The 15,338-nt window shown below is 43.9% G+C and overlaps 1 protein-coding gene across 20 annotated transcripts in view; it reads right to left on the reverse strand.

The window, feature by feature from the left end:
• LOC126985496 (transient receptor potential-gamma protein-like) overlaps positions 1–15,338 on the reverse strand; it is a 176,805-nt gene that overhangs the window by 2,679 nt on the left and 158,788 nt on the right. For 4 of the 20 annotated variants that reach the window (XM_050840467.1, XM_050840471.1, XM_050840468.1 and 1 more), the window contains 4 exons: positions 14,013–14,054; positions 8,136–8,337; positions 2,802–2,926; positions 2–1,451 (listed from right to left, as the gene is read on the reverse strand). In XM_050840467.1, the coding sequence (XP_050696424.1) occupies positions 690–1,451; positions 2,802–2,926; positions 8,136–8,337; positions 14,013–14,054 (1,131 nt within the window). In that variant the 3' untranslated portion in view covers positions 2–689. Of the gene's footprint in view, position 1; positions 1,452–2,588; positions 2,614–2,801; positions 2,927–8,135; positions 8,338–14,012; positions 14,055–15,338 lie in introns of those variants that run through there. The other 16 variants (XM_050840484.1, XM_050840476.1, XM_050840472.1 and 13 more) reach the window with 10 other exon arrangements.

The raw sequence follows: 15,338 nt of genomic DNA on the forward strand, positions 1-15,338 counted from the left end.
GTGGAGAGGCGGCATGAGACACGTAAATTAGTTGTGTTTTTAATGTCTTATGTGGTATTATGTGACTCTTGGGGATATGGTTTCATGTTTCACGTTCCTTACTTACTTTTTTATTCGTTTTCACTATTTGTGTGAGTCTTTTATGAACTGCAACGGGGGAAAATGTGTTTATTATGTTTTAGTATATTCTGGGTGGTCAATAAACTAACTAACTAACTCTAGGTGGACGCTACTTGACTGCAGTGCAGACGTGTCAACATTCCTAAGTCTGAGAGGAAATGATAACTGATGTTCAGTGAGTATTTGAGTTTGCGTTCCTTTTCCTCGCTTGTTTCTTGTTTACTACTTTTTTTCAACGTTATTCTTGTAAATGATGGAGACTAGATTTGATTATAAGAGAATTTAGATGTCAGAGTGAAAATCATGAAAAGGCAAACTCGAACACTCGCTGAGCACGGATGCTGCAATGGTGGATGGTTAGTTAGGCTACAGCGTCTGACTACTCTGCTAAGGCTAAGGAATTCTACGGCGTAAGAAACATAAGCTCTATACTATGAAGCTTGTGGCCATTCATTAAGCTTGATAGTGTGTGTGTGTGTGTGTGTGTGTGTGTGTGTAGCAGCAGCAGCAGCAGCAGCATGCAGTGCCGGGCACCCCGCGCAGGGTGCGTGCGGCGCCTCACCGGGGCATCACAGCCAGCCTGCCGCCATGTGTCTGTTGACGGGCTGCACGCCGGGGAGGTGGGACGCCTGCACGGAGCCGTTGGCGGGCCGGCCGCTCACCAGGGGCTCAGAGGACTCGCTGACGGGCAGGGGCAGCAGGGACCCGCTGCCCGAAGAGGGGGAGGCGGGGACGAAGGGGGGCGCGCTGGGAGGGGGCTCGGCGGCGGCGGTGGGGGGCGTGGGGGGCCAGGAGGGGTAGGGAGGGGGCGGCTCTGTCTCCGTGGAGGAGTGTGAGGGGCTGGAGAAGCTGCTCCGCCCGGTGGTGCCCTCAAAGCTCACCGAGTTCTTAGGCGCCGCCTTGGAGTGCTCCGTCTGCTTCCCCGATCCTGCTGTTTGCTGCTGCTGCTGCTGTTGTTGTTGTTGTTGTTGCTGCTGTTGTTGTTGTTGCTGTTGTTGCTGCTGCTGAGTCACCAGCGCCGCTGCGTCCAGGTGCATGGTGCCGCCCCCCGCCCCGGGCGCCCGCTCCTGCCCGCTGTCACCCCCGACGCGCAGGATTCCCTGGGGCGTGGGCGCCTCGCCGCACTCCGAGTCCCCGGCGGCCGGGTCGGAGGAGAGGGACTCGTCGGAGCGGGAGCGGGAGAGCAGCTTCTTGACGCGCGCACTCTTGGTCGCCTCCACCAGCTTGCCCCAGTGCTTCTTGCTGGTGGGCCGCCCCAGCCGCGCCTCCGCCAGCCGGGCCAGCCGAGCCAGCTTGTTCTGCGGCGACCGCTTCACCGCCACCTCCACCACCTGCAGCACGGCACTCAGTCACCGCAGGACTCACCTTCCGCGCCGTGTTGGGCCGCGACGCCGCGGGGCCACGCCACGCTGAGGGCATTCACACACACACACACACACACACACACAGATGCGCGCACACACATACACACACACAGGAGGTGCTGCTAGAAGTAAACGTGAGGGTGCCAAATAACAACTCACACAACACTGTCGATATAAAAAATGGCTTACAACCGAGCCTTTCAACTCATTCTACGGGAGGAACAAATGGAAGTTAGGTGTTTATATTATGCGCTGTGCTTGAAAAGTAGATGTGCATTTTAATAAAGTTATTTATGATGGAACAATCTTTAAGTTTTGCTGTTTAACAAGACCAGCGTGTGAGGATACGGCAAATTTAAAGGTACTCGGCATCATTCAAACACATAACAGGCCTGCATGGACAAAAAGAGTCAGGCAATGTTTTAATGCATATAATTACTTGATATCACTCATCGTTTAGTTATGGCTTTTTCATAATTTTATCAGTCTGAGACGCTTGGTGGCCAGGTCTTAAGAAGAGTGCATTAGTTAAAGGCGGTGAGCAACCCATGGTCCCACCCAAGGCGTCAATAGGTCCATGGTCCCATCGGAGGCCAGGACGAGTCTAGAGTTGGCAGCAGTGACGGGGGAGGGGGAGGCCTGGCGTGCGCTGGGGTGCAAGTGCATACGCCAAGACACACGCACTTACGCATGCACGCACACACACACACACACACACACACACACACACACAAGCCATTTACCGGATGCAGTATTCATGCCTTCTGACAATCCAAACCTGACTTCCAGGGTTCAATTCCCTTTAGTTCAGGAGGAGGACAGTGCTGGAACGCCACTGAACCACAGAAACGTGACTTCCTCGAACACACACACACACACACACACACACACACACACACACACACACACACACATAAACACACACACACGAAGGAGTGGGTTTGGCCAGGGGTCAGGGGGGTGGGGGGTCAGCACCACACACTGCCCCTGGCCCATGTGCCCTGAAGGAAAGGGGTGAGTGTGGGGTGGGGCCGGGGGAGTGGGGGGCGGGGCGGTAAAATAGACCTAGACAGCACCATGGGTTGGGGGTCATGGATTACTTACAATCTTAATATGTGAGGTGGTTATTCTGAAAAAAGAATTACGTTTGGAATCACTTTAGTATGATGTCCCGGGAGGAGAGGCTGAGGGTATTAAGACATGACATTATTATTCCTCCATATTCTAGTCAACACCTCAAAAAGTGGTAAAAATGGGAGCAGAGAGAGTCAGCAGGAGGGAGGGAGAGGGCCGGCGCAGCGGCGGCGCCCTGCTTACCTCAGCGGTGGCCGGCAGCACGGTGGAGGTGGCGATACTGAAGTGGGAGGCGAGGGTGCCCACCCCCAAGTTGAAGCCTTTCATCAGCCGCCGCTCCTTCTGCCGGTTCTTCTTGCCTCCTGAACCTATAGACGTGCCAATCTGTGTTACGCGCCGCTCCTCGCTGCAACCCTTCCACCGCCCGCGCCCGCAACGCGCCAGGTGAGCCGCGCCCGGGAACGCCGGCCCACCTGTTTGCTTACCTGGCCGCCACACCTCGGCACCTTGGCACACCTCAACACCTCACCGCCTCCAGAGTGACTCAAGAGTGACGCAGCGAGCAGTGAGCAAACACCCACACGGCCCAAGGCGTCTGAGTGTTGCCACGCTCACACCAATGATTGACTCCCGGTAACACTTTGTAAAATTTGATTGAGTGACTCAGACAAAAACTGCAAAAATCCCCATGAAAAATATTTTTGGAAAATTGAAAATCTTCAAGAAAACTCATCGTTCAGATGGATCATAATATAATCAACTGTAAAGGAAACATTAATCAAGTTATATCATAAAATATTTAATAATATATACATACATATGTGAGTGTGTGTGTGTGTGTGTGTGTGTGTGTGTGTGTGTGTGTGTGTGTGTGTGTGTGTGTGTGTGTGTATATATATATATATATATATATATATATATATATATATATATATATATATATATATATATATATATATATATATATATATATATATATATATATATATATATATATATACACAGACATACACACACACACATAAATATCTATGTATGTATGTGTATATATATATATATATATATATATATATATATATATATATATATATATATATATATATATATATATATATGCATGTCAAGAAGTGAACTCCAAAAGAGAGGAAGGAAAGTCATGAGATCTGTGCTGGTGGCGTCAATTTCACCACAACTTGTTAATGTTTGTGCTATTGAGAGTTCCTTAAGGCTAGAGCAAGACCGTCATGCACAACATGTGACTCGCGGCAGCCAGCCAGGTGGGGGTGAGACTAATGACCAACGGAACAATGGGCAACACGGCCCGGACAGCAGCACATCTCACAGGAAGGGACAGGGACAGCCATAGGGACAGGGGGAGGCCTGAGCTAGTCACTAGGCGGGAACACCAACACTACCTTGCACTCCTAACAAAGTAACAAAATGGCTGTTGTCTTAAACTTTTAATATGAGTAAAAACAACTTTTATTAAGACAAAAAGGTTATTTCATTTAAGACATTATATTTAACTTTATTTTTTAATTGTTTCCTGTACTTGGTGAAATCTGAACTTCATTATTACTCTACAACCGAAGGGAAAGGTTTGCATGAAGGGTGAAAAGTGTGAACGGGTGAGCGGGGGAGCAGGACAAAATAGGGGTGAGGGAGGGGGAGGGTGACAGCTTCGGGGGGAGGGAGAAAACAGATGCGGGGGAGGAGGAGGAGAGGCAAGACAGGAGGAAGGAGGGAAAACTGTCATGCACACACAGGCAAAAACAGAAAAAAAAAAAATTTGTGCGACATGCGAAAAACAAAACAAAATTGCATGACGTGGAGTATGATAAAATTAATACAATGGATCATGAAGGGATTTTAATTTTCACCTGACGGAACCTTAATTACAGGACTGAAAGGAGGTGAAGATGAAGCCAGGTAATACAGGTGATACTCAAACCTTTATCAGAGGCAACAATGAAGGCTTTAACTCATCCAGGTAGGACTCAAATCTTCATCACAGTTAACTTGTAGAGGAAACAACCACTCAGTACCACGGGACAGCACGGAACGAAAAAGTTAATAGTTATCGGATTTTTCTCTTCGTTTGTTATTTATTGGACGGAAATAAATATATATAAAGAAAATGGGTGAAAATTTACGGATGCAGAAGCGGACATGCGTGATGGGATAGGATGATGCAGCCAAAGGAGGGAGGGATGGAGGGGGGGTGCTGGGGGTTGAGAGAGGAAGGTACGAGACGAGGAAGAGGAAGAGGAGGACAAGAGGAGGAGGGAGATCAAGAGGAATTCCCAAGCTTAACTGATTCTCTTATTCTCTTCCAGGATCGCAAATTAAGGTGAGGCAGATTCAAGTTAGATCTTACGGACAAAAAAAATAAATATGAACTAGACCCACAGTACTTGGAGAGTGCACACCTCCGCCAAAGATCGTCCTGAAAATTGGTATGGGCATCAACTGTAATCCTATGCATCATATGGAAGCATTTGTTTCGAAATTTGATGAAATTCTATTTTTTTGGAAACTTTGACCTTGGACGAACTTTTCGAGGTCAAGGTCAAAGGTCAAGGTCATGCAAGGTGTGTCTTTCCATGAGCTAATATATAAACCAAGTCTGAAGCCTCTACGATGACGAGAACCGAAGTTATTGCCAATCTGACGTTTTGTGCGACCTTGACCTTTGACCTTTGACATAAAAAAAATAATGGGTTCTATTCTCGATGGACACGAAGCTTCCCTGAAAGCATTTGTTTCGAAATTTGATGAAATTCTATTTTTTTTTGGAAATTTTGACCTTGGACGAACTTTTCGAGGTCAAGGTCAAAGATCAAGGTCAAGGCCATGCAAGGTGCGTCTTTCCATGAGCTAATATATAAACCAAGTCTGAAGTCTCTACGATGACGAGAACCGAAGTTATGGCCAATCTGACGTTTTGTGCGACCTTGACCTTTGACCTTTGACATAAAAAACAATGGGTTCTATTCTGGATGGACACGAAGCTTCCCTGAAAAATTGGTTAGATATCCACAAAATTGTGCACAGGAGACTGTTAACGAACAAACAAATAAATAAACATACTGACCGGACCGAAAATATAACCTTCCAACTTCGGTGGCGGAGGTAATTAGTTGGGTTAAACGTCGAATCAGATCACGAAGAGTCTTACGAAAACTTACACGATTTAATTATTATAAACAAGAACAAAAACAATAAGAAAAAGACAACAATAATGCCCTTTTTTATTTGTTTGTCCTTGACCTTTACTGTGAAAAAAAAGTCAAAATAAATAACAGGCTTCTTTATTTCATATTTTGCTCTTTAGCTGCTGCCTTTACTGTAAAACAAATAAAATAGAAATAAAAACTTGGCAATTGTATACTCTCTCTAATGTAATGTATTCTGATATATAAAAAATGCGTTACCTGTACAGAATCATCCACTCTTTAATTAAACCTCACCTGGCCAATGATAATGTTAGTTTTGAGGTTGAGGTAGATGTAATTAAACTTCCCATAAAAAGAAAAAACGTGTCGATATAATAATAATAAATGAAAAAAGTCACCCACCGCGGAGAGAATAAGATGCTTCAGAAAAATGCCGGGAATGTATTTTTTATTTTTATACAAAGGGATTGGAAGGCTTTAAAGGGGATCTGGGCCAGGAGGAGGAGGAGGAGGAGGAGGAGGATGGAAACGGGATAAGTGGAAGAGTGGGAGAGAAAATAGAAGGAGGAGGAGAAGAGAAAAAAAAAAGAGGAACTGGGAGAGGAGCAGGGGGATGAAGAAGAGGAGAAATAAGAAGATAAGAAGAGAAAGAGAAGGAAGGTAAAGAGGAGGAAGAAGAAGACAAGGTAAAAGAAGAGAAGGAAAAAGAGAAAGAGGGAAAGGAAGAAAAAGAAAAAGGAATAAAAGAAGGAAAGACAGAAAAGGAAGAAAAGGAAGAGAAGGAGGAAGAGGAAAAGGAAGAAGAAAAAGAAGAAAAAGAAGAAAAGAAAAAGAAAAAGAAAGAAAAAAGGGAGAAGAGGAAGAAGAGGAGGAGGAGGAGGAGGAGGAAGAAGAGCCTATGGAACCTATATTCCCTGGCTATTGGGACACAGGACACAGGAAGATACAGAAGACTCGTGAAGAAGAGGTGTCTCCTTACCCTACCCCCCCCTGCTGGTGAGGAGGAGGAGGAGGAGGAGTAGGAGTAGGAGGAGGAGGAGGAAGGGAAAGGAGGAGAGGGAAGCTTAGGACGAGGACGAGGGAGATGAGACAAAGACCAGGAGAAAGTAGAGGAGGAGGAGGAGGAGGAGGAGGTTTGCTGGGTAGAGTTATTTCCTTTTGCTCTTCTTTTTTTGTGATGGAAGTTTAAAAAGATGATTAACACTTCTATTCGCCATCATCATCATCATCATCATCATCATCGTTATCTTCACACTCATGGCACAGAAGCCTCGTCAAACCATCACTAGGCTCACAAAACCACCCTTGGAAATACTAACACAACCTCTCCGAAAGCCTTACCAAACATGGGTGTGTAGGCTCCGAAATGCTTGAGAATACGGGACTTTAGAATTTATTCATATTCCTACACCTGGACACACTCACACCTGCCCAGCAAACCAATTAGGGACACACAGGTAACACAGGAATGGGGCGGGAAGGGCAGGGAAGGTAAGGGAAAGGAGACACCGAGGGAAAGAAAGTGAGGAAAAAAACAGCTCGAGGAATGAGACTAGAGGCGTCACACTGGCCCAAATCTGGCGAGCACGAGCTTTTGCTGGCAGCTTTTGCTCGCGGGATGGCTCGCTCGCTCGCTTTTGCTCCTGCGTTTAGCTCGCCGCGAGCAGGCACTCAAATGAGCTCTTTGGTGCACCGATATGTGAATAATATATATTGCCTAGTGTATTGGATCCGTATACCCATGATATTAGAGAAATTATTCACATACTCGTTTGATGTTGTTTGTAATATTTTATAATATTGTGAAAATTAGTGTTGGTTTTTATTTTGATTTCTGGATCCCTGACCAAGACCAAGACCGCCCAGCTGAAATAAACACTCGCCATGACCACCTTCGCTCCTCGTTCCAGAGTTCATTGGTCCTCCGGTATTGTGCACTCTTTATTATTTAGAGTCAGGGATCATCCCGCGTTGTGGGACACAGCCATCCACATTTCTGTAAGTCTACGCTGAAGAAAGTTAGATGGATTGTTGTACACACCTTGGGTCTCCCTTCCCTTCAGCCATGAGCAAACCCAGACTCGTCTTTTCTTCTTCTGCGCTCATTGAATAACAGCAAGTAATGCCGTCACAGCTGCACACTTGGCCGTAATGCGAAGCGTGGATGTAGTAGGCGCCATGGCTGAGGCTTTGTTTACAATGTTGCTCGTCGCTCGCCGCTCGTCGCTCGTCAGTGTGACGACAACAGTGACTTGCTCGCGAGCAAAAGCTGCCAGCAAGAGCTCGTGCTCGCCAGATTTGGGTCCAGTGTGACTCCAGCAGAGGTGAAGATCAGTGAGGAAGGAAGGAAGAGGTAGGATAGAGAACATTGATGCAGACGGGACTCGACAAGGTAACTTACTGCCGCGAGGAGGAATACCTTGACCTGTGGTGGCTGCAGTGGAGGTGTTCATCCCGGAGTTCTTGAGGATCTCGACCAGTTCGCAGCGGAAGGCCGAGATGTCCTGCTTGATCTCGTTCACGTCGTCTTCCGTCACGCCCTGGTTCTCCGCTTTCCGCTGCTCCACCGTGACGTAGCGGCGGACCAGGTTCCTCATGATGCTCTGTGTGTTGCGAGTGTTGCCTTGAGTGTTGTGTGAGGGATGTGAGATGAGTTGTACTATGTTGAGGATGTTGAGTGCAGGTATGGTTAGGTTAGGTAAGGTTTATATGGTTTCTTATATGATACTTTGTGTGTTGCGAGTGTTGCCTTGAGTGTTGTGTGAGGGATGTGAGATGAGTTTTGCTGTGTTGAGGTTGTTGAGTATAGGTTAGGTAGGGTTTAGATCAGGTGTGGGCAAACTACGGCCCGCGGGCCGCATGCGGCCCGCCAAAGGAATTCATGCGGCCCGCCAAATGTTAGTAATTTTGCATTGGCTGTAGACATTATGCAAAAGGTGAATGAGTTAAACACAAAACTACAAGGCAAAGGTGTATTTACTCATGAATTGTACTTGGAAGTGAAAGCCTTTCAAACGAAACTTAAACTTTTTGCCAAGCAGCTAAAAGAGCAAAACTTTGTTCATTTTCCTCTGTTGACAACACGAGCTGTTACACAAGCATTATCAGACAAGTACAGTTCCCAGCTGATGGCTCTAAAAGAGGAATTTATCAGAAGACTTGCTGATTTCAAGGCAATTGAAGGCCAGTTCGATTTGCTCAGCTCACCTTTTGCCTGTGACATTGAAACAGCTACTGAAGGTTTAGAATCTAAACCTAACCTAACCTAACCTTACATTACTTTAACCTAACCTAACCTTACATTACTTAACCTGACCTCAACACACTACACTGTAGTATGTTGAGGTCAGGTTAAGTAATGTAAGGTTAGGTTAGGTTGCAAGGTTAGGGTGCTGTGTGTGTGTGTGTGTTGTGTTTATGTAAGAGGGATGGAGATGTGTGGTGGGATGTGCTTTTAGTGTGTGTGTGTGTGTGTGTGTGTGTGTGTGTGTGTGTGTGTGTGTGTGTGTGTGTGTGTGTGTGTGTGTGTGTGTGTGTTTAATTGGTTCATAATCTCATTCCTTTGAAGTGAGATTAAAGTTGAAAGGAAAATAATCATGAAACATTCTGTGTTAAACCTGGACAAAATAATAAAAAAAAAAAAATAATAATAATAAATGACAACTTTATGGATTATCTTAAAAGCTTCTTCACATTCATGGTCATCCTTTTCGTAGCTTCTGGCATGCACAGGATGAAAAAAAAAAAAAAAAAAAAAAAACGTGTACAGACCACAGGAAAGTCCAAAAGCCCAAAGCCCGCAAGTCCGAATTTCTGAAGACACGGAATAAAAAATAAAATAAAAAAAGCCTGAATCCTTGCGCCCAGAAAATTATTAAAACATATAAAAGCAATTACTGAGTCCTTCTTGATCCTATTTTTTACGAGCTGATATTATTCTTTACTTTGGAATAAGACCATTTTTTTTTTACTTCGGTAGAAATTCAACAAAATGGGAAGAGTGTATAGAAACTGAGGCCATTTTTTGAGTTGGTAATGGCTTCGGATTAATAGGACCGTTTTTTTTTTTTTTTTACTTTGGTGGAAATTCAACGGAAGGGAAAAACTGTAGAAGGTGAGGTTGATGTTTGAGTTGGTAACAATTTGTCGTAGGGCCAATAATATTTACTTTGGGATAAGACATAAATATTTACTTTGGTAGTGGTGACGCCTCTGACCTTATATTTCTAGAGGGGTCAAATAAAGAGTCTGGGATCTGGATGGACCGACCTGCAGCGATTCGGACTTCGGACTTTTACTGTACATACAAAACGAACAAGACACATTAATCGTAACGCTCAAGCAACACCTGGTCAGCAGCCACCTGGCGTACACCTGTCAAGTAGAGAAATAAAGGTGAATGCTCTTAACCAACAGCCACAAGAAAGTTACCGGCACAGTCATCAATACTTAAAGGAAAATAATAATAAATAAATAATGAATATAGAACTTAGGCAGGCAATATTTTAAGAACTGAATAATGACAACAGCATCAACATCAGCACCAGCGGCATGTACTCAGCATACACACACACACACACACATCACTCCACGTACATAAACCAATCACAGTACGAAACACACACACACACACACACACACACACACGTATACACAGGGCAGTGAACATACCTATTGCAGCATTACGTACACGAGAGAGAGAGAGAGAGAGAGAGAGAGAGAGAGAGAGAGAGAGAGAGAGAGAGAGAGAGAGAGAGAGAGAGAGAGAGAGAGAGAGAGAGAGAGAGAGAGAGAGAGAGAGAGAGAGAGAGAGAGAGAGAGAGAGAGAGAGAGAGAGAGAGAGAAAGCAAAAACAACAAAACATGAAAAAAAAAGAAAATTGAGCAAAGTCTACGTTATCTTTGTACAGCATTTCAATTAGAACACAGCATCGCAACACGTATACAACATGGACGCAACACAAGGCCAGCTAGTCACCGTCCCCGCCACCAAGCTTCGCAGCCTCACACACAGATGGCGTTGGTGTTGGTCTGGGTTAGTGTTTCATGTCCTTTTTAGACACTAGCTTTTGTTTTTCTTCTTCTTGTACCTTTTTCTCTTCTTTTAATATCCAATGGGAGTGTGTTTGTAAGTGTGTGTGTGTGTATATATGCGCGTCTGTTTTGATTTCCCAGCTTTTGAAAATGAGAATGATTGAAATTTGGTTAAGTTAAATGGGGGGTATTTATTTATTTATTTTTTTGCAGAGGGCGCCACTGTACGAATTGGTACCTCTGGCAGGAATTACGTCGCTATTTCCAGCCGTAAGAACTAAAACCTACAGTGATGCCCTTTTAAAATACCCAAATTATGCATCTATGATCTTTTTTTTAATCCTAATGACCGATCTTCCTGGTATAATTCATAGGCCTGTATCCTTAATAGTATCGGGCTCCAATTACGGCTATTTTCTAAGGGAAGAGAAAAGAAAGGAAAGAGGAGGAGAAGGAGGAAAGAAAGAGGAGGAAAACACTATTAAAACTGGAAAGGAAAGAGGAGGAGAAGGAGGAAAGAAAGAGGAGGAAAACACTATTAAAACTGGAAAGGAAAGAGGAGGAGAAGGAGGAAAGAAAGAGGAGGAAAACACTATTAAAACTGGAAAGGAAAGAGGAGGAGAAGGAGGAAAGAAAGAGGAGGAAAACACTATTAAAACAGGAAAGAGGAGGAGAAGGAGGAAAGAAAGAGGAGGAAAACACTATTAAAACTGGAAAGGAAAGAGGAGAAAGAGGAAAGAAAGAGGAGGAAAAGGACTATTAAAACTGGAAAGGAAAGAGGAGGAGAAGGAGGAAAGAAAGAGGAGGAAAAGGACTATTAAAACTGGAAAGGAAAGAGGAGGAGAAGGAGGAAAGAAAGAGGAGGAAAACACTATTAAAACTGGAAAGGAAAGAGGAGAAAGAGGAAAGAAAGAGGAGGAAAAGGACTATTAAAACTGAAAAGGAAAGAGGAGAAAGAGGAAAGAAAGAGGAGGAAAAGGACTATTAAAACTGGAAAGGAAAGAGGAGGAGAAGGAGGAAAGAAAGAGGATGAAAAGGACTATTAAAACTGGAAAGGAAAGAGGAGAAAGAGGAAAGGAAGAGGAGGAAAAGGACTATTAAAACTGGAGAGGAAAGGGGAGAAAGAGGAAAGAAAGAGGAGGAAAAGGACTATTAAAACTGGAAAGGAAAGAGGAGAAAGAGGAAAGAAAGAGGAGGAAAAGGACTATTAAAACTGGAAAGGAAAGAGGAGAAAGAGGAAAGAAAGAGGAGGAAAAGGACTATTAAAACTGGAGAGGAAAGAGGAGAAAGAGGAAAGGAAGAGGAGGAAAAGGATTATTAAAACTGGAAAGGAAAGAGAAGAGGAAAGAAAGAGAAGGAAAAGGAAAGGAAACAGGGGAGAGAAGGAGGAAAGAAAGAGGAGAAAAAAGGACTATTAAAACTGGAAGAGGAGAAGAGTAACCGGTTATTTCATGGGTGTTTCTCTCGTTCAAGATCCAAAAGTCGTGTAAAACGGTCACTAGGATCGCAAAACACTCCATGAGAACCCCAGTAACTAGAGGCTTTTCGAATAGGCAAACTGAGACGCCAATACGTTAAAGAATACAGACTTATTAAACAACAAACGTGACTGATAAGTGAGGAACCGCGACCCAGTAATTAGAGGCTTTTCGAATAGGAAAACTGAGACGCCAATACGTTTAAGAACACAGACTTATCAAACAACAAACGTGAGTGGTAAGTGAGGAACCATGACCCACCAACACACCTGTGGCGCAAACCAACACACCTGACGGCACAAAACTGACAGGTATGTACGTACAGAGGAGGAAAATGACAAAGAAAACACGTCCATAAAGTATAATAAGGAGAGGGACAGGAGGAACATATGGTAGCGAGAGAGCGGCGTCGTGCGACCAAACGGAAACAAATGTCACGGTAGGGAAAGAAAACGGAGTATCTAAAGGGAGGCTCAAGCAATGTGAAAAGCAAGGCAGAGTGTCGCAAGCACTTGTCAGGGGCGTCTCTCAGGCTCTCTCGAGGACGGGGGACTCAAGAAGGAGGAGGAGGACGAGAGGGGTCAGAAGTGGGGGAACGAGGAATAAAAAATAAAAGGAGAAAAAGGAGGACAAAGGAAAAGAGGATGGAAATAAGAATGAAGACGAGGAATTCAAATCAAAATGAGAAACAGGAGAAAGGATAAAAGGAGGAGGATGAAGGAAAAGAGGACTGGGAAAAGAAAGAGAGACCAGAAGTAGGAGGAAGAGGTGGACGAAGATAAAAATGAGGACGAGGAAGCAAAATCAAAAGGAGAAAGAGGATAACTATAAAAGAGAAGAAAAAGGAAAAGATAAAGCAGGTGTGGGAGGAAGAGGAGGGAGGGACAAGAAAGAAGAGGGAGAAATCAAATAAATAAGGAGGAGGAGGAAGGAAAGGAGGAGGAAGGAAAGAGGAGGAAAATGACAATAAAAACTGAAAATGGAGGAGGAGGACGATGACGAGGAGAAAAAGAGGAATAAAAAAAGAGGAATAAAAAAAACTAAACAAGAACGAGGAAGGATGAAGGAAACTAACTAAAAAAAACAGGATAACGATGAACAAAAGAAAGAACAAGGACGAGGAAGACGAGGACGAGGAGGAAGAGGAGGACGAGGACGAGGAGGAAAATAACAAAATCGAGGAATGAAAGGAAGAGCAAGGACGAGGAAGACGAGGATGAGGATGAGGAGGACGAGGAGAAAAATAACAAAATCGAGGAATGAAGAGAAAAACAAGAACGAGGAAGGATGAAGGAAACTAACTAAAAAAAACAGGATAACGATGAACAAAAGAAAGAACAAGGACGAGGAAGACGAGGACGAGGAGGAAGAGGAGGACGAGGACGAGGAGGAAAATAACAAAATCGAGGAATGAAGAAAAAAAACAAGAACGAGGAAGGATGAAGGAAACTAACTTAAAAAAAAAAACAGGATAACGATGAACAAAAGGAAGAGCAAGGACGAGGAAGACGATGAGGAGGACGAGGAGAAAAATAACAAAATCGAGGAATGAAGAAAAAAAGAAGAAAGATGAAGGTAACTAACTAAAAAACAGGATAACGATGAACAAAAGGAAGAACAAGAACAAGGGACGAGGACGAGGAGGAGGAGGAGGAGGAGGGCGAGAGAACTTGATTGAGCAGCACAAGAGGAATAAAAATAAAGTATATAAAAAAAAGGTGATACAAGAGAGTGACGTGACCACGATCTGTTGTAAGTCAGACATACCTGATATCTCACTTCCCTCTCGCTTGCCTGCCTTTCCTTCCTCTGTAAATAAAAAGCAAAGGAAAAAACAAACGACATCGAAAGGTGAACGGACGTAACTTGCGACGGGTACCGAACGTGTGTGTGTGTGTGTGTGTGTGTGTGTGTGTGTGTGTGAACAAACAACCACCACCACCACCATCACTACCATTGCCAGAGCAGCTATTTCACGGTAAACACACACACACACACACACACACACACACACACACATGCACGGATAAGAGACAACACAAACAGACAAACAAATAGACAGAGAAAACAAAACAAACAAATAAACAAGACAAAAGGAGACACATAACCTGATCACACACAATAATAATAAAAAAATAATAATAAAAATAAAAACAGATAATGCGCAAAAAAAATAAAATAAATAAACAGAGGACATTCTCGGGCTTTTTATTATTTATTATTATTGTTTCCTTTTTTTTGTGCCCTTGAGCTCTCTCCTTTGTTGTAAAAAAAAACAGTAACATAAACAGACAGATAGACAGACAGACAAACACACATGGAATCGAACTCCTTGATTGCTGCATGACCGGCCGGCTGATCCGCTTTCACTGGTCCGGATTAACGTGGATTAGCATAACGGACTCGGTGTGCGGCGGACGATCTCGATTCTCTTATTGGAACCCTTTTACGGCGACCTTTTTTACGTTTTTTTTTTTACATCAATTTTCACATCCTTTAACTTCGTCTGTAAATTATGTTGCATGAATCCTCTTAGTGATTTTCTATTTTTTTACTTCATCAACTTTGAAATCCCTACATTTTGTCTTGTTTTATGTAGCATTCGATCAGCTTATTAGTCTCATCATTGTCATCAGTCATTACTACGTAGAGTCGGTTCCACGAGAGCTGGCCGAGATTTTCCTTCAGGGGTGGACTCGCGGACTTGGCGTCATTGCTTGAGTGACGTCTCCGCGCCGCTCATTGGCTGTTGTTTACTAGATCTAAGATGCGGCAATTTCGTGTGCCATGACATAGCCTACTGTCTCTCGCTCTCTGCTACCTCTTAAAATCAACACTTTTGGTATGTAAATGTAGTTATTCTTATATTCGCTCTTCCTTATGGCTATTTATCAGTTTATCAGCCACAAATATCAGAAACATATTTCAGGAATAACGACAGGACGATGAAAGAAATGAGAAGGTTCTTGCCTTAGGCCAATGTTTACGTTATGACTCCGTAGCATCACTGCTCATTATGTTAGTACTAAGCCAGGCCTAAAAATGTACCAAGAAATCTTACAATAAATGAGTTAATAAGACTGTAGCCTAGCA

The sequence above is a fragment of the Eriocheir sinensis genome, chromosome 59 (genome assembly GCF_024679095.1).
Source record: "Eriocheir sinensis breed Jianghai 21 chromosome 59, ASM2467909v1, whole genome shotgun sequence".
NCBI classification, from domain to species: Eukaryota; Metazoa; Arthropoda; class Malacostraca; order Decapoda; family Varunidae; genus Eriocheir; species Eriocheir sinensis.